The sequence below is a fragment of the Rhinoraja longicauda genome, chromosome 32 (assembly GCF_053455715.1).
Source record: "Rhinoraja longicauda isolate Sanriku21f chromosome 32, sRhiLon1.1, whole genome shotgun sequence".
Classification (NCBI taxonomy): Eukaryota; Metazoa; Chordata; class Chondrichthyes; order Rajiformes; family Arhynchobatidae; genus Rhinoraja; species Rhinoraja longicauda.
In genome coordinates, this window is record NC_135984.1 from 2,466,483 (window position 1) to 2,484,909 (window position 18,427).

Here is an 18,427-nt window from a genome sequence, read left to right on the forward strand (position 1 = left end):
ATGATCCTATGAAGAAGACTAGGTGCATTACTTTTAATTAGTTGTTAGTTTTTTATGCTTTTAATTGCAATTTTTGAAAGGTATTTTAGTCGTTTTGGTTTTGTAGATACAACAAGCCCTTTGGCCCACTGAGTCTGCGCCAACCAGCAATCCCCTTACATTAGCACTATCCTGCACACTAGGAACAATTTACAATCTTTACTGAAGCCAATTAACCTACAAATCTGTTCATCTTTGGAGTGTAGAGGAAAACCTGAGCACCCAGAGAAAACCCACGTGGTCACAGAGAGAACATACAAACTCTGTACAGACAGCACCCATAGTCAGGATTGAACATGGGTCTCTGGCGCTGTAAGGTAGCAATTCTACCACTGCGCCACCGTGCTGCCTTCTAACGTCTAGAGTCTTATTTTAGTTATTTTGTAATACGTCTGAATATCAGAGATAAATATAATTTGGAAAGCCCTTGACAGCCAATGAACTATGTCCTATTTGCAGTATGGAGTCAGTTTGAAACTGGTTCTCTGTTCAGTACACAAGGTCCACACCGACCATTGATCGCCATTCACACTAGTTCTATGTTATTCCACATTTTCATCCACTGCCTACACATTAGGGGCAATTTACAGAAGCTAAATAACCTACAAACCCACAAGTCTTTGGGATGTAGGTGGAAACTGAAGCACACAGAGGAAACCCACGCGGTCAGAGGGAGAACATGCAAACTCCACACAGACAGCACATGAAGTTAGGACTGAGCCTGTGTCTCTGGCACTGAGAGGCAGCAGCTCTACCACTGTCCTGGGCTTTATTTGGTATGGATCCAGCACGTTTCCTCTCCCTCCAATTGCTAATTTTTTGCATAATATTCGGGTGGTCCCAACTTTTTTTTCAAGCAGTATGCGACCCCTGGATTCAAATTTGCCATTGATCCCGACTTCGGGTGCTGTCTGTACGGAGTTTGTACGTTCTCCCTGTGTCCTGCGTGGGTTTTCTCCGAGATCTTTGGTTTCCTCCCACATTCCAAAGACGTGCAGGTTTGTAGGTTAATTGGCTTGGCATACATGTAAATTGTCGCTAATGTGTGTAGGATAGTGTTGGTGTGAGGGGATCGCTGGTAGGTGCGGACCCAGCGGGCTGGATGTTCCACAAAACCAATATCACTGGATGTTGCGTAAAACCTAGAATGTTTAACTGGAAACATTGCATTCCATCTTTCTGACCGAGGCTAGTGCATGCCTATTGTACTTGATGAGCCTATGCTACCTACCAAGGGGTTGAATGATTTGATATTTTGCCTGAAAGGGAAACTTCATTTTTCAATGTTCATTATCACTACCCTCAATAATATGTGTGATATTCTTCTTGTGTTAACGTTTCTTTTGTGTAATCAGAATTGAGTCATGAAAATTACTTTAATCCACTGAGTATTGAATTAACCACTCAATAATGTGGGTTTTGTCTAATAGCATGAGAAGCTTTGGGATCTCATAATTGCATTTTACATTGGCAGCAAACAGAACAATTGTTCCCACCACTACAACAAGGCCTGCTGGAAGATGCAGCATCTCACAGTTTTCTTGTGCTCAAGGCCGTAGCTGCATTCCCAACTGGAAGCAATGCGATGGCCACCAAGATTGCCGTGATGGATCAGATGAACTCCACTGCCGTGAGTACTTGTGTTCCCCAACTGTGCAACCGAATTATTGAGTTAATTATCATGTCATAAGAAATAGGGGTAGAATTAGGCCATTTGGCCCATCAAGTCTACTCTGCCATTCAGTCATGGCTGATCTGTCTCTCCCTCCTAACCCCATTTTCCTGCCTTCTCCCCATAACCTCATAATGAACAAAGTAGGTACATTCTTCAAAGATTTAATTCCAGAAGTAGGGATAGGCTTAAGTATTCTGCTTCAAGCAAATTTCTGTTACTAGTTATAATCTCTTGTCCATTACCAGTTCTCCCGTATTATCATGGTGGTTGGCCGTAATATCTCCTACTGGTGTTATTGTATCCATGTATTTAATGTACCATCAACTGGTAGTACTTGGCGTGAATCAAAGGAAAAAGGGGGTAGAACAAAAGAAAACCTGTCGAGTGATAATATTGAACATTGGCTGCAATCTTAAGGCCATCTTATTGTGACATGGGAGTAAATTGGTTGTTGACTCTCTTTGCTAGGAAACCTTTGCTGGGGAAAATAGAACATAGCAACCCGAAGAACAGGACTTCTCTTAAATGTTGAAGCACTTCTTGTTTATTGTTCTCATTGGAGATGAGAAAGTTTCCAATCACAAATTTTCAGAAATAACTAGACAAAAGCCCGCCAATCAGTATCTGCAATATGCTGAAGGATTATACTTGAAATTGATTTACTTTATTTTTTTAATGCAATTTGACCTGGTGAGCATTTGCTTTATTTTGATTAACTTGGTTCTTTAAAATCGTGCATCTTATTGGAACGGTTTAATTTTCAGCTACCCATCCTCCATTACGCTGCTCGAATGGAACTGTATGTGACGATGGAGAGAAGTGCGTAAGCCAATTGGAATGGTGTGATGGATTTCTGGACTGCTCTGATAACAGTGACGAGAAGAACTGCTCAAGTAAGTAACCCATGTAAATATTAAGAGGTTGTGAAACAGCTCTGAGCCTGAAGTAATTGACAGTAAGGTTATTTGAGTAAGGAACTGAAGAGCGAGTCTTAAGATTTAGCAACTTTGGGTTGTGGTGAAGTTATTGGGATTATGAAAATTCAATCTACTAATGCATTTTCCAAGATTTATGTGTTGAATTATAGGTTTGTATAACTTTTTGAAAAAAACGTAGATTACTGATTTAAAAAAAATAAAAATTGGGCATTATAAATATCTCAGTTTCTGCATGATGTCATGTCCTGGAGAAGAAGCTTTAATCTTAGTAATGTACTGGAAATAAAAACATGTAAAAACTATGAAATGCTGAGTGACCCATGTTGCCCATTGTTTGCCTAACATATCAAAAGTCATCTACAGGATGATAAATGATCATCACATTAAGTTTATATTTACCCAGAAATACTGAGGAAAAATATCTTTGCCTTGATGCAGACAAATTTCATTGTTAATTGCTGTTGATTTGAATCCTAACTTAAGTGGAAATAGGATTCCCACTACCTCCTATATGGAGCTTTATTTTTTCTAAGAGGGCTGTATTGATGTTTCCTACCTAATTCTCAATATCAAGAAGTTCATATTCGTAGTCATACTTTATTAGCCAAGTATGTTTTGCAACATATGAGGAATTTGATTTGCCATACAGTCATGCCAATAAAAAGCAACAAAACATAAAATACATTTTAACATAAATATCCACCGCAGTGACTCCTCCACTTAAGTTTCAGTCATTAAAATAAATTCTGTTTGTGTGCACAACAATATGAACTTTTTTTTCTTTTCAAGATGACAAAACAGTGTACAAAATACGTTATCTGCATTGGTCAGCTGATTTTAATGGAGCAATTTCTTTAACCTGGAGCAAGCCAAAGAATATGAAATCGGCATGTGTCTATGTTGTATACTACAGGTATTAAATCTGCTTTATAAATGTTTCTCATCTTTCCTAGTATTATAGGACTAAATTGAATATTCCTCGGGTTTGTTATCATTCACTTCTCAATTCTATTCACAATAACTTAGATTTCTAGTTCACTTTTGAACCCAAATTAATGATTTGCCATTTAAATTACTCCAGCAGTTTGTGTCTTTCCTTGGTAAACCAGCATCTGCAGTTCCTTGTTTCTACATTCTGTGAAGCTTCCCTATCCATGTACCTGCCCTAATGTCTTTTAAACGTTGTTATAGTGCCTGCCTCAACTACCCCCTCTGGCAGCTTGGTCCATATGCCCACCATCCTCTGTGTGAAAAGGTTGCCCCTTTGGTTCACAAATTATAGAAGTAGAATTAGGTCATTCGGCCCATCGAGTCCACTCCACCATTCAATCATGGCTGATCTCTGCCTCCTAATCCCATTTTCCTGCCTTCTCCCCATAACCCTTGACACCCGTTCTAATCTAATCGAATCTATTACAACTTTCTCCTCTCTCCTTAAACTTATGTCCCCTTGTTCCTGATTCCTCTGCTCTGGGTAAAAGACAGTGGATTTACCTTATCTATTCCATTCCCCTTAGGATCGTATCACATGTTGAAAGTAGCCAGAGATGATGGGAAGATGACAGAGGAAGAGCAGGGGAAAGGAGGATAGCATCCATTTTAAAATGAAAGCAAAAGGTTTAGTTCCAAGTGTCAAACATGAATAAACACTGGAAATGCACAGTAGATCAATTGACCTGTGACGAACAAAGCACTTCCATGTGGTCGCCATGGCATTAATCTTCACTCCATATTAATTTTGTGTAAATATGTTAGGAATTTCTAGAGTTTGACCATTTACTGTTGGGTGACATTTTTCTCTCTTAGTTTGGTCGGTGGGGAATGGAAGCAGTTAGAAGCTGGCAATAAAACTGCTATTATAATAAATGTTTTGAAACCTGACACAACCTACCAGGTGAAAGTGGAAGTGCAGTGCCTAAATAAAATCCACAAAACAAGAGACGTCGTTATAATACGAACGCCTGAGGGCTGTAAGTGATTTTTTCTCTTTTAAATATGATTTTTCTTAAGGTATGTTTACAGAAAATAGATTTGCTCAAAACTGAAGTTGATTTTACAGTTCCTGTAAATGCAAGGCAGAGTCAGATTGTTCACCTAATTCCCTAGCCTGGTGCAGTAATTGGAAGAGGTGGTGCCAAATATTTTTGGCATGCACTCACTGCTGTGCGTTTTCCTGTGGTGCATTGTAAATGATTACATTAGCTTCATTGTAATGCCTGACCATGGTGCACAAAAGAGCTGCTGGTCAATAGAAATGTGAAATAGCAAAGTTTCCTCGTAATAACTTTGATTTTGGTCCGATGACCTAATGACCTAAACTGAGATCCGGTATCGAATGTTTCTGTCTACTTCCATGCTATCAAAAACTGAGGTCAAGAGAAGCTGCCACATTTTTGAATACCTTTATTTATATTCCCAGATCCTGCCCATATAAATATCTTGTGTTGATGAAGGAATCAAAGTTTGTTTGATGTTTGTTTTATAGCCACATTTCCCTATGTTGGTTTGTTCATTTTCCTTTTTTTTTCTATGTGCAAGGATGTTGAAATATTGATAGAGTTCTAAATTTTCAATGGCTGCTTATTTCAGCAGAATATTCTGATGCATTTTGTCAAGCAGTGTTATCTGTCAACATTTTATTCCACGCAGAAATTAGAATAGAAACCAGAAAAGGTTTGGGCAAAGAGGTACCTTTTAAGTAAAAGTGTAAGGAGGATTGAGGGGCAAATGGATCTAAGAAAAAAGTTCTTGAGCTTAAGGGTATGTGTAACTGGACAGTCTTTACAAGACCATTGGTGATTTTAGCATGATTTAGATTGGGAACTGAACATTGAAAGGCACAGTTATGACCTGAGTTCAGAAACTAAGAAGGAGACAAGGATTGAGACGAGATGAGATATAAGAGCAAGATCAACTAAGGTTGTCATCTTTAGAATACTTCCAGTGCCAGCTAGTGCATGTAGGAACTGGAAGATGGATCAAATAAATGCTTTGCTAAAGAGATGATGCAGGAAGCTGGGCTTCATATTTCTGCATCACTGAGACCATTTCTGGGGAAGGTGGGACTTGTGTAGGCAGATTGGTTGTGTCTGGATTGGGATGGGGGTAGCAAGGTTTGGGGTAGCGAAGAGGGGAATTTGCGAGAGGCGTTGAATGGTTGAAATTAATTTGGCTGGGATGGGACTGGATTAGGAGTCCTGGTGGTAAAGAACAGAGATATAGGAGGTAAACCTTGTTACCAGCGACATGGGAGGAATGCAAGCCTGAAATGCATTTATTTCAATACAATACAACAATACAATACAATATTCAGGCTTATTTCAGGCTTATTTCAATACAAGTAATGCCACAAGTTAGGCTGGTGAACTGAGGCCTATATAATAAGGGAATATGATACAACATTGGGATTAGAAGATGGGCAAGATTAGTACCAAACTAGAGCCTTAACATGATACAGACCATTTACAAAGGAGGCAGAGACATTGCATGGCAATTAAGGTATCCATTAGTGTAGAAGGAAGGGAGGAGAGCAGCAAAAGTTCTTGAAATGAGGCCCTATGGATGGACCTCAGAAACAAGAAGAGGACAGTTATTATGTTGGGGATGTGCAATAGGCCTCAAATAGCCAATGTCAGAAAGAGGAACAGATATATCAGTGATTCACACAAGCTGCAGAAATAATAGGAAATAATGAAAGGTGAAATCAATTGTAGAGCTTTATTTCTTGATATTTACAAATTTGAAGCAAAGAAAAATGTGAATCCAAATCAGACTTTTAATGTCATTAACAATTAATTTCTCTTCTAGTGCCTGACCCACCACAAAGTCTCCAGTTATCTTACATTGAAGAGGCTACTATTTCTGCCCGATGGAGCCCTCCTGTCAATACGCATGGCCTGATTCGGGAATACCTTGTAAGTCTGCAAGTATATGTAATAAAACTGCTTTTATTAAAGTGTTGAGTTTTTCTGATCAATCTCCTGCAGTCTTTTCAAAATCGTTGCACATAAAGTAGGCTGGGTCTCACATGATTTAGCCCCTTTGTTTTTTTAAATCTTTTGCATTAGAGTCAAAGATCGGAACAAGGTCTCGTATGAGATATCCGAGTTCCAAGAAACTAAATAGTAAAACATTGTCCTTCCATTCCTTATAGTATATAGTTAAACCCGTTAATTTTGTTTAATCTGTAATCAAATCATTGCAGGTTTCCATGCAAAGTCGGCGCTGCAAGGCAGTAACTCTGCCGCTGCACCACTTTGACGTTTAGGGCAGCACACTGGCGCAGCGGTAAAGTTGCTGCCTTGCAGCGCCAGAGACCCGAGTTCGAACCTGACTACAGGTGCTGCCTGTACGGAGTTTACGCATTCTCCCTGTAAGACACGTTGGCCTTCATTGCAAGAGGATTTGAGTTTAGGAGCATGGAGGTCCTTCTGCAGTTGTACAGGGCCCTGGTGAGACTGCACCTGGAGTATTGAGTGCAATTTTGGCCTCTTAATTTGAGGAAGGACATTTTTGCAATTGAGGGAGTGCAGCGTAGGTTCACCAGGTTAGTTCCCGGGATGGGGGACTGACATATGATGAAAGACTGGGTCCACTGGGCTTGTATTCGCTGGAATTTAGAAGAATGAGAGAGGATCTTAGAGGATTCGGACAGGATAGATGCAGGAAAAATGTTCCCGATGTTGGGGGAGTCCAGAACCAGTGGTAACAGTTTAAGAATAAGGGGTAGGCTATTTAGGACTGAGATGAGGAAACATTTTTTCACCCAGAGAGTTGTGAGTCTGTGGAATTCTCTGCCACTGAAGGTAGTGGAGGCCAATTCACTGGATGTTTCAAGAGAGAGTTAGATTTAGCTCTTCGGGCTAAAGCAATTAAGGGATATGGGGGAAAAAGCAGGAACGGGGTACTGGTTTTAGATGATCAGCCATGATCATATTGAAAGGCGGTGCTGGCTCGAAGGGCTGAATGGCCTACTCCTGCACTTCTTTTTCTATGTTTTTAACCACATGGGTTTCTCTGGGTGCTCTGGTTTCATCCCACATTCCAAAGACGTATAGGTTTGCAGGTCAATTGGATTTGGTAAAAATTGTAAATTGTCCCTAATGTGGAGGACAGTGTTAGTGTACCGGGTGGTCGCTGGTCGCCCTGGACTCGGTGAGCCGAAGGATCTGTTTCCACGCTGTATCTCTAAAGTCTAAAGTTTATAGTGATGTTCCATCGTTTGGATGGAAGTTTATTTTGCATTTGCTGTAATTTGGTCCTACATAGGATAACCTGTGGTTGTGAGGCAGAGTGAGGCATTTCCATAGAATTACAATTCTTGCCTTTGGCATGGAGTCTACCTTTGAATTATAATTAAAGTATCATGACCTGTTTTTTTTTGTCTTTATAGACATTGAATTCTGTAAATGCTATAATTGTACTTTTCCTGCCCCTTCCCCTTCCCCAACACCCATCCCCAAATGTCCCAAACCAGGTGGAATATGCCCAGAAAGATGAGAAAGAGTGGACTTCACTGAAAAGCCTTGAATGCCAGAAAGACATTCCAAATCTGCAAAAAAATACCTTGTACAGAGTCAGGGTGAGTATAATACAGTGATTATCTGCCATGTTGGCCACTGACGGTAAAACATTTTGGAATTGTTTTGTATAGACGTTATCCAAGAATAGTTTTATAGTGCCAAACTTATTTCTACATTCAATGGTTCAATGGTGCTTTATTTATCACGTTTGCAACTGCGCAGTGAAATTCTTCTTGCATATGTTTCACACGCTGGTGCCGCCATGTTTTGGCAGCATTATTCAAAGTCCAAAGTCTGGTCGGCACGCTCGATGTACTGGAGCAGGTCCTGCGAACTGACGTCCCTCCCCTCTCCTTACCTGTACATTTTTGTGTTCCGGTGGCCGACCTTGAAGGCGACTGTACATTCATGCTACGTACATGGAGCGGCAGTGACCCAAATATAATTTGATTTAGCACTTTTCCCAGGTAATTTTATTCCTTCTCGAGCTTCCTTCACCATTCACGACATAACCCACCACCATTTTCACAGTTCTAAGATGTGATTCCCTGCTAGGTTTTTCCACAACCTGGCAGTTTCACATAAATAATAGGAATCACTAATCCCTGCCTTAACTTTGTCGACAAATATATTTCAACACCAGTCACAGGCTGACATCTAAGAATGAGAATTTCATTCTAGTCCTTTTGAGATTTTCTAGTCCTAAGGTTCCATCATTTCAACGCGCAGCAAACTTAGCAAAAACATGACCGTCCTTCAATCTGTGGCTCAACTGCTTGACATTAAAAGTGAAATTTTTGTAATCTGAATGTTTGTACTTTGCTAAAATTAAGAGCATTGGTAGTGTCCATTTAGCCCAGTATGATGGAGAAAGTGCCCGACAGTGGGGATTACTGAGGTAGTATTTAATACAGGCATCATTTATTTTAGTTTTGTCAGTATTATCTGTGGGATAAATTCAACAGAATTTGTAGTTTTTGTTTTCAACAGCTTCTAACATAATGTCCTTATCCGTTGCAGGTTGCAGCTATTACAGGCCATGGGATCGGCAACTGGAGTGATGCAAAAACCATCAGCACACAGAACGAAGGTGGTAGCAAAACAATAACGCAGTGTCCCTTTGATTATTGGTCTATTTGTGCGATGCTTAAGCTATGTTGCTACCATTAATAGTTAAATGTTTATAGCTCAATAGTATGAAATTTAAATTATTTTAATATCTTTTATGAAGGGCAGTAATTCCTAACTGGCAGTTCATGAACTTTTGCAACCTGGACCATAGTTTTCAATTTAATGTACGTGAAACTATCAAGTTTTAAAGTGCCTCTGTGACCTATTAGTTAAAGGAAAAAACTCTTCCTGCGTGTGCAGCAGCCAATGCTGTGCTATAAAATCAACGGATCGTGTCAGAAAAGTGCAGACCGTTATTTATAAATATATTATTTGGATTCAATATGCAGCATTTGGAATGATGAGCAAACAAAAACTTAAATGTAATCAGGCATCATTGTAAATTTCCCTCAGTTTAGCTGTTAACATTGTCACAGAATACTGCAATTTGTTTTTTGAGGTAATCCCCACGAATAAACTACTTACCCCATATGGGACAGGAGGTTAATGGTACGATGCCTCAAAAGATGTTTGCTGGCATTTAAATTTCAAGTTTTTAATTGTTTTTGGCATTTTGGTTATCTTTATAGAGAAATGATCTTGGTGTCTGTCTGACAGGAGCCTAATACATTTTTGAGAAATGTACTGAAATGTAGTTGTTTGTTTAAGAGTTTTATTGGTAGTTCTAGAAGGGATTAGCAGTGTGAAGTGGTCGTGCTGCTCCTATTTCATCAAGAGAAGGTGGATGCTGAGACTCTACCTGTTCAGCAGACCTGAATGTGGCTTATGGCCTCTACAGGAGTGATTTTCTGGTCGCTCTATCCACTATATTATATTGTGATAAATACTTTGAGGACAAAATGAGCAGCGTTCAGTTTATAGTTCAGCAATTGTTCTTTATAAAAATTAAAATTACTCTCAATCTGTTTTAAAGTTAACATTTAAGGTGTGGAGGACCATAAATTTCTTTAGAAACAAAGATTTTAGTTAAGATTTAAATACTTATGTCACCAAAGGTTGTATTGAACAACATGTAATAATCCAGTGCATGTGAAAAATGATGAGCATTGAGAAAGATTAGATGTAACTAACTGTACACAATTGTTGAAGTAAATGACTTGGTTTTTGCATCTTCCCCCTAACAGTAATTCCACCACCAATTATTGAAGTTGTAAATTCAAAGAAAAACATGGTTAACTTGAAGCTACGGATGGATGTTACTTTTAAGGTACATTTCACACACAGTGAGTTTTAACAAATGAGTTTTTCAGATTAAATAGCTGTAGAAATAATTTACAATTGCCCTGCACGATTTGAAGTTGTGTGTCAGATTGATACATTTTGTCAAAGCCACTCAGAATTTTGTAAAGTAGAAATGATGGTCCTGCTGTTTGTCTGGCAAGTTCCTTGTACGATTGTTCTGGATAATTTTACTGGCCAGATAAATCTATTTAGGTTTGGCATTGGAGAAGAAATTTACAAAATAGCCTTGTTACTTCGGGACAAGCTTAATGAGCTACAGTGGTAGGAACTTAATTTTGTTTTCACCAAATTATTTCAGGTGATCAATTATGTGCTGGATGTGTCGTGGGTGTTTGATACCCATGTAAAAGAAAAGAAAACATTGAATATTGATGGAAGAGAGACATCTTTATCTGGTATGTTATGTGTGTGTGTGTATGGATTTGCAAATAATAATAAAGTCACTCAAATGACTATCTGTGACATTCATCACAGAATCTTTGCGCTTTCTCAAAATGGATAATGTAAACTTCCTATCTGTCCTTTTGCTTCTTTAACAAAGGCGTTTTCACTTGTCCTCATGGCACAATGACTTGACATCACATTCTGTTAACAAATAAAAATCTTAAAGTTACAAATAATATTTTATTTCAAAAGTTCACATTTGTAGCCACGTTTTTCCAATATGTTTTATGGTCTACATGGCAACGTTTAATATTTCAAAATTATATTTTGTGCAATATAACTACTAGATTGGATGCATGGTAGGGCTTTTTAATTATATCAATGCATTTATATTTTTTATTCTACAGTTTTCAATTTAACTGCTGGAACAGATTATGAGATTTTAGCGTGGGCTAAAACAGAAAAAGGAGACAGCCCAATATCCATTGTACACACAAAAACGCAAGGAACCATGCCAGCTGCTCCAAAACTCAAAGCAGAACCAGTCAACCAGACTGCTGTGGATTGCAGCTGGAGTGGCCCAACCAACGTGGTAAGTGTGTAAGAAGGAACTGCAGACGCTGGTTTAAACCGAAGATAGACACAAAAAGCTGCAGTAACTCAGTGGGACAGGCAGCATCTCTGGAGAGAAGGAATGGGTGACGTTTCATGTCGAGACCCTTCTTCAGACCCGAAACGTCACCCATTCCTTCTCTCCAGAGATGCTGCCTGTCCCGCTGAGTTACTGCAGCTTTTTGTGTCCAGTGTGGTAAGTGTCCTGTGGCATTCAGATCTTCTCGGCAAATAATCACCCATTGTATTCATTGACATTTTGAAAGTGTGCGCATGGTTGCTGAATGAGAAAGAACATTGTGCTTCTCTAATATTATACAGAAATTAATAATTGCTTAATAAATCTTCAGAAAAAAAGCAATATTGCACGCCGGCCTGCTGGAACAAGCTATGATTGCTCACTGAAGCACTTGGTCTAATAGGTGCTTACAGTTGCACGACGCCTTGTCAAAATTATCTTTCTGGATATTTGGCCAAGACATCATCTCTGTATGAACTATCTCTTAGATATCATCTCTGAAAGAAAACAGACACAATCCACTTAGTCTCTCCTTACACAACAAAACCCCCATTCCTGGAAACTGTCTCATGAACCTTAATTGCACTCCCTCTGTAACTTATATCCTTTCTTATTCACAAAATGCTGGAGTAACTCAGCAGGTCAGGCAGCATCTCAGGAGAGAAGGAATGGGTGACGTTTCGGGTCGAGACCCTTCAGTCTGAAGAAGGGTCTCGACCCGAAACGTCACCCATTCCTTCTCTCCTGAGATGCTGCCTGACCTGCTGAGTTACTCCAGCATTTTGTGAATAAATACCTTCGATTTGTACCAGCATCTGCAGTTATTTTCTTATATATATCCTTTCTTGGATCAAGAGGCCACAGTTGTATAATGCATGGACTCACCAAGGCCATATGCATTTGCATTACGACTTCCATATTCATGTTATCTAACTCTTTTGTAATAAAGGTTGACATATCGTTTGCCTCTTCGGCATCTGCTGTACCTGTACATTGGCCTTAGATGCCTTGTGCAGAAGCACACCAAGGTCTTTTTGACCATCAACACAACTCAATCTGTGCTCATTTAATATAAATTCTATATTTCTGTTCAGTGCACCAAAACAAATTACCTTGCATTCATTATATTCCAAATGCCATGTTCAGGCCCACTCATGAGTTTGTCCATATCCCCTTAAAATCCTCTTTGCATACTCTTCTCCACTCACTATCCCTCACAGTCTAGTGTCAACGCCAGACTTAGAAATATGATATCTTGTATCCTCAATCCTTAATATATTGTATTATTCATATAAGTATGTGTCATATTAACCTCACTATTTATATTTAGAATTATATATGCATTGTTAGACTGCTCATTGATGTAGATTGTGAGCAGCTGGGGCCCACCAGTTATAAACTTTCCTCATTCTTTGCCTTACATTTTTGCACTAACCATCTTTCAGTCCGAGTCAGTTCATTATTCCTAATTCCATGTACTCTAACCTTGTTAACCCTGCACTGTGCAAGACCTTCTGAGAATCAAAATGTACTACACCCATCAGTTTCCCTTCATATGAACTGCAATTAAACATATTTTGATTAGTTTCTTGTATTCCGTGTATCATGAGAGCATTAAAATTTTCTCTAAATAATTTAGGAATAACAATCTTCTTTTCTTCACAGGTTTATGGTATTTTCTTTGCTCCATCGTTTTTGGAACTGTATCGAAATCCAAAATATGTTAATTCAACCAAGAGCAATGTTACAGTGATGGTGAACAGTGATGAGCAGTATCTATTTTTGGTAGCTATTTCATTCTTTGAACTTGATAAGATATATTGTCTGTTGAAGTTCACATAGTTAAAATGCTTGCATAGAAATTTGGAGAAAATAGATTTGTTTTTTAAAATTCTAGGTTAGCTTTAACCGTGAGATCTTTTAAGTTGCATTGATTCCTTCTAGTTTCCCAGACATAAATAAGAGAGTGATGAGCCTAATGTGAATGCTGAGAGATGCTGTTGGGAAGACCTTGAGAAAGTGGTCCTTCAATGTCAGATGCTCGTATTTGGTGATTTACCGGTGTCATTCTTGGTGGCCCCTGGCTACCACAAATAACATTGTGCTGAGTAGAGTGTGGGTTCCTTAGGATGTGTTTTTTTAAATCCAAACACTTTTGAAAAGTAACAACATGGGCAGCACAGTGGTGCAGATGTAGAGTTACTGCCATACAATGCCGGAGACCCGAGTTCGATCCTGACTGCGGGTGTTTTTTGTTTTCTCCGGGATTTCTGGTTTTCTCCCACACTCCAAAGACGTACAGGTTTGTAGGTTAATTGGCTTGGTATAACTGTAAATTATCCCTGGTGTGTGTAGGTTAGCGATAGTGTGCGGGGATCGCTGGTCGGCAGGACTATGTGGGCCGAAGGGCCAGTTTCAACGTTGTATCACTGAACGAAACTATACGTGCAGTGGTTAGTTAAAAATAAAGTTCAGCAAATCAATTTAGCTGTGTATTAGGCTCCCCTAATTGCACATCCCATGATTCTCATAGATATAGACACAAAATACTGGAATAACTCAGCGGGACAGGCACCATCTCTGGAGAGAAGGAATGGGTGAAGTTTCAGGTCGAGACCCTTCAGACTGAGAGCCGGCGAGAGGGAGACTAGAAATATGGATGGATGTGTGAAAATGACAGATCAAAGCAGACGATGAAAAGAAAATGTAGAATGGTTCATTGTTAGCTGAGGGGAAGCATCAGTGACAAGGAGGCATCCAGTTAGTAAAATTAATCTGACTAGTTGTAGAACTGGGGTGGGGGAGGGACGGAGAGAGAGGGAAAGCAAGGGTTACATGAAGTTAGAGACATCAATATTCTCACTGCTGGGTTGTTAGCTACCCAAGCAAAATATGAGGTGCTGTTCCTCATGGTTATTTAAGATATTAGCTATATAGAAACCTTTACCAATGATCAAAAATCCACTGACAAGAAGCAGTCCTATTGAATTTTTGATAGTTAAGTCAGTCCTTTCAAAGGAGGTGTAAAAACTAAAGGCAGTCTCTAATTTTGATCATGTGTTCCTGGCTAGAGACATGATTCGAGCTGTTTTACACTTAAATGAACTGTCCTAATTTAGTTTTATGCATAATATTTATCTAAAAAGTATAGGTGATATGGAAAGTTTGAGATGGATAATTTTAACTATGATCACCATTGATTTTTTAAAACATTTTTCTAGGTCCGTGTTGTAGTGCCATTTTTAGGGCCGCCTTCTGAATATGTTGCCGTTAAGATGATACCTGATAACCGGCTGCCACCTCGCTACCTGCACGTTGTGAAGGAGGGCAAAACATTAGCTGTGCTGAAGTGGCAACCTCCATATGACCTACGGAATGAGACTTTAGTGAGTACCGACACCTTGTACGGAGATACATCAATGCACGTTTCCCCAATGCACCACAGCTTTGCCAGAGAAATTCTGACAGAGAAATCCTACAGACAAAAAAAATAACAAGGCCATATTAAAACAGAAAATGGTAGAAATACTTCAGGCAGGCAGGATCTGTGCAAAGAATGGGGGCCATGGTGGTGCAGCGGTAGAGTTGCTGCCTTGCAGCACCAGAGACCCGGGTTCCATCCTGACCTCCGGTGCTGTCTGTAGGGAGTTTGTACGTTCTCCCCGTGACCGGGTGGGATTTCTCCAGGTGCCCCAGTTTCCTCCCACATTCAAAAGACGTGCAGGTTTATAGGTTAATTGGCTTCTGTAAACTGTCTCTAACGTGCAGGATAGAACTAGTCTACGGGCGATGACTGGTTAGAGCAAACTCAGTGGGCCGAAGGGCCTGTTTCCGCGTTGTAATTCACAACAATAAGCTTTTCACTGTATCTTAGTTCATGCAACAATAAACTAAATTAAACTAATATTTATGTAGATGTTCTTTTATCCAAACCAAGCAAAAAAAAGCCAGGTCTATCTGTTTTAAGTTGTAGTAGGGATAAGATGGAGAGAATTGGTAGAATTCTGTGATGGGATGGAGATAAAGAGGGGCTCAATGGCACAAATAGTAGCATTGCTGACTGACTGATGCCTTGTTTATCACAGCTAATGTGTCTAGAGGAGATATAAATAGAATAAAATGAACAAAGATGGTGAAAAAAGCAAACCCACGCTCGTACAAAATACTGCAGCTGTTCCATCTGAAATAAGAGAACGTTGCAATGTTCAGCAGCTCAGGCAGCATCTGTGGAGGGAGTGAGACATAGTGTTGCCAGGACCATTGATGATACAAAATGGAAAAGCTCAGATTGTTGAATTACTTCAATCTTGAGTTACGATTTGCAAATGGCGACATTGTTGCTCAATTGCGCTGTGGGCTCTGTGGAACAGTGCAAGAAGTCACAGACAGAGGGATCAGAGTGAGATGGAGAATTAAAGTGATAAAAAACTGGAAACAGGATCTCCACATAGACAACAGGGTAGTCTTCTGAAAAGTGTTGACCAATCTACATTGGTTTCTCTAATGTCGGTGAAACACCATATGTATCATTTATGCCGTACACTGCATTGGAAGAAGTAGAAGTGAATTGCTGTTGTAACTTAAGGGAGTGTGTGCCCACCTGAACAGTGGGAAGGGAAGATGTGTCCCCTATGGCTGCAGTAAGAGACGCATGTGCAATAATGAAAGAATGAACCAGGGATTCACAGGGAGAGGAAGAAAGAGGTGTCCAGAGAAAGCACCTCAGTGAAGGAGGCAGAGATTACAGAAGATGATGATCCACTGAATTTGTGGGCTTGTGAGGGCCCTTTCCTTGTTCTGCGTGGGAGGAGAGAAGTGAAAGCAGACATCTGGAAAGTGGAATAGGCAGCATGGCAGGCTTGTGATCTTGGGCGGAGAGGACCAATGATGATGTCTTGGTACCTCCAGTGTGGAATGTGTCATTGTCAGGGTTACAGAAACGAATATGGAATGGAGTCTTTACAGAGAGCATGATGGGATGCTGCAGGGTGCAGTCAGTAGACAATAGGTGCAGGAGTAGACCATTCGGCCCTTCGAGCCAGCACCACCATTCAATGTGATCATGGCTGATCATTCCCAATCAGTACCCCGTTCCTGCCTTCTCCCCATACCCCTTGACTCCGCTATCCTTAAGAGCTCTATCTAGCTCTCTCTTGAATGCATTCAGAGAATTGGCCTCCACTGCCTTCTGAGGCAGAGAATTCCACAGATTTACAACTCTCTGACTGAAAAAGTTTTTCCTCATCTCCGGTCTAAATGGCCTACCCCTTATTCTTAAACTGTGGGCCCTGGTTCTGGACTCCCCCAACATTGGGAACATGTTTCCTGCCTCTAACGTGTCCAACCCCTTAATAATCTTGTATGTTTCAATAAGATCCCCTCTCATCCTTCTAAATTCCAGTGTATACAAGCCTAGTCGTTCCAGTCTTCAACATATGACAGTCCCGCCATTCCGGAAATTAACCTAGTAAACCTACGCTGCACGCCCTCAATAGCAAGAATATCCTTCCTCAAATTTGGAGACCGGAACTGCACACAGTACTCCAGGTGCGGTCTCACCAGGGCCCTGTACAACTGCAAAAGGACCTCTTTGCTCCTATACTCAACTCCTCTTGTTATGAAGGCCAACATTCCATTGGCTTTCTTCACTGCCTGCTGTACCTGCATGCTTCCTTTCAGTGACTGATGCACGAGGACACCCAGATCTCGTTGTACGTCCCCTTTTCCTAACTAGACACCATTTCGATAATAATCTGCCTTCCTATTCTTACCACCAAAGTGGATAACCTCACACTTATCTGTTGTACTTTGTGGTCCGGTATCTTTTATACCTTTGTTATGACTCTGGACGGACCACAAGTACACGTGTTTAAAAGGTTAGAATGCTGGAGCTTAAATCCAGGCTGTTTATTCCATGGCCACCTGGAACCAGAGTGACCACCTAATCACCTCATTCTCTTATATACACGTTACTACACAGGCAAACAAAGTAGTCCTTGTGATACAACAAAGTAGTCCTTGCAATATCACAACACTTATCCACATTAAACTGCATCTGCCATGCATCCGCCCACTCACACAACCTGTCCAAGTCACCCTGCAACCTCATAGCATCTTCCCCACAGTTCACACTGCCACCCAGCTTTGTGTCATCTGCAAATTTGCTAATGTTACTTTTAATCCCTTCATCCAAGTCATTAATGCATATTGTAAATAGCTGCGGTCCCAGCACCGAGCCTTGTGGTACCCCACTAGTCACTGCCTGCCATTCTGAAAGGGACCCATTTATCCCCACTCTTTGCTTTCTGTCTGCCAACCAATTTTCTATCCATGTCAGTACCCTACCCTCAATACCATGTGCTCTAATTTTGCCCACTAATCTCCTATGTGGGACCTTGTCGAAGGCTTTCTGAAAGTCGAGGTACACCACATCCCCTGTCCATTTTCCTACTTACATCTCAAAAAATTCCAGAAGATTAGTCAAGCATGATTTCCCCTTCGTAAATCCATGCTGACTCGGAACGATCCTGTTACTGCTATCCAAATGCTCTGCAATTTCGTCTTTTATAATTGACTCCAGCATCCTCCCCACCACTGATGTCAGACTAACTGGTCTATAATTTCCCGTTTTCTCTCTCCCTCCTTTCTTAAAAAGTGGGATAACATTAGCTACCCTCCAATCCACAGGAACTGATTCTGAATCTATAAAACATTGGAAAATGATCACCAATGCGTGCACGATTTCTAGAGCCGCCTCCTTAAGTACCCTGGGATGCAGACCATCAGGCCCTGGGGATTTATCAGCCTTCAGTCCCATCAGTCTACCCAACACCATTTCCTGCCTAATGTGAATTTCTTTCTGTTC

General features: G+C 40.3%; 1 protein-coding gene across 2 annotated transcripts in view; it reads left to right on the forward strand.

Moving 5' to 3' along the window:
* The window catches only part of sorl1 (sortilin-related receptor, L(DLR class) A repeats containing), a 118,410-nt gene that overhangs the window by 84,160 nt on the left and 15,823 nt on the right, over positions 1 to 18,427 (forward strand). For both annotated transcript variants that reach the window (XM_078426831.1, XM_078426832.1), the window contains exons 32-43: positions 1,514 to 1,669; positions 2,479 to 2,607; positions 3,442 to 3,565; positions 4,459 to 4,622; positions 6,460 to 6,566; positions 8,129 to 8,233; positions 9,195 to 9,264; positions 10,430 to 10,512; positions 10,846 to 10,942; positions 11,339 to 11,523; positions 13,228 to 13,347; positions 14,784 to 14,948. In XM_078426831.1, the coding sequence (XP_078282957.1) occupies positions 1,514 to 1,669; positions 2,479 to 2,607; positions 3,442 to 3,565; positions 4,459 to 4,622; positions 6,460 to 6,566; positions 8,129 to 8,233; positions 9,195 to 9,264; positions 10,430 to 10,512; positions 10,846 to 10,942; positions 11,339 to 11,523; positions 13,228 to 13,347; positions 14,784 to 14,948 (1,505 nt within the window). The remainder of the gene's footprint in view (positions 1 to 1,513; positions 1,670 to 2,478; positions 2,608 to 3,441; positions 3,566 to 4,458; positions 4,623 to 6,459; positions 6,567 to 8,128; positions 8,234 to 9,194; positions 9,265 to 10,429; positions 10,513 to 10,845; positions 10,943 to 11,338; positions 11,524 to 13,227; positions 13,348 to 14,783; positions 14,949 to 18,427) is intronic.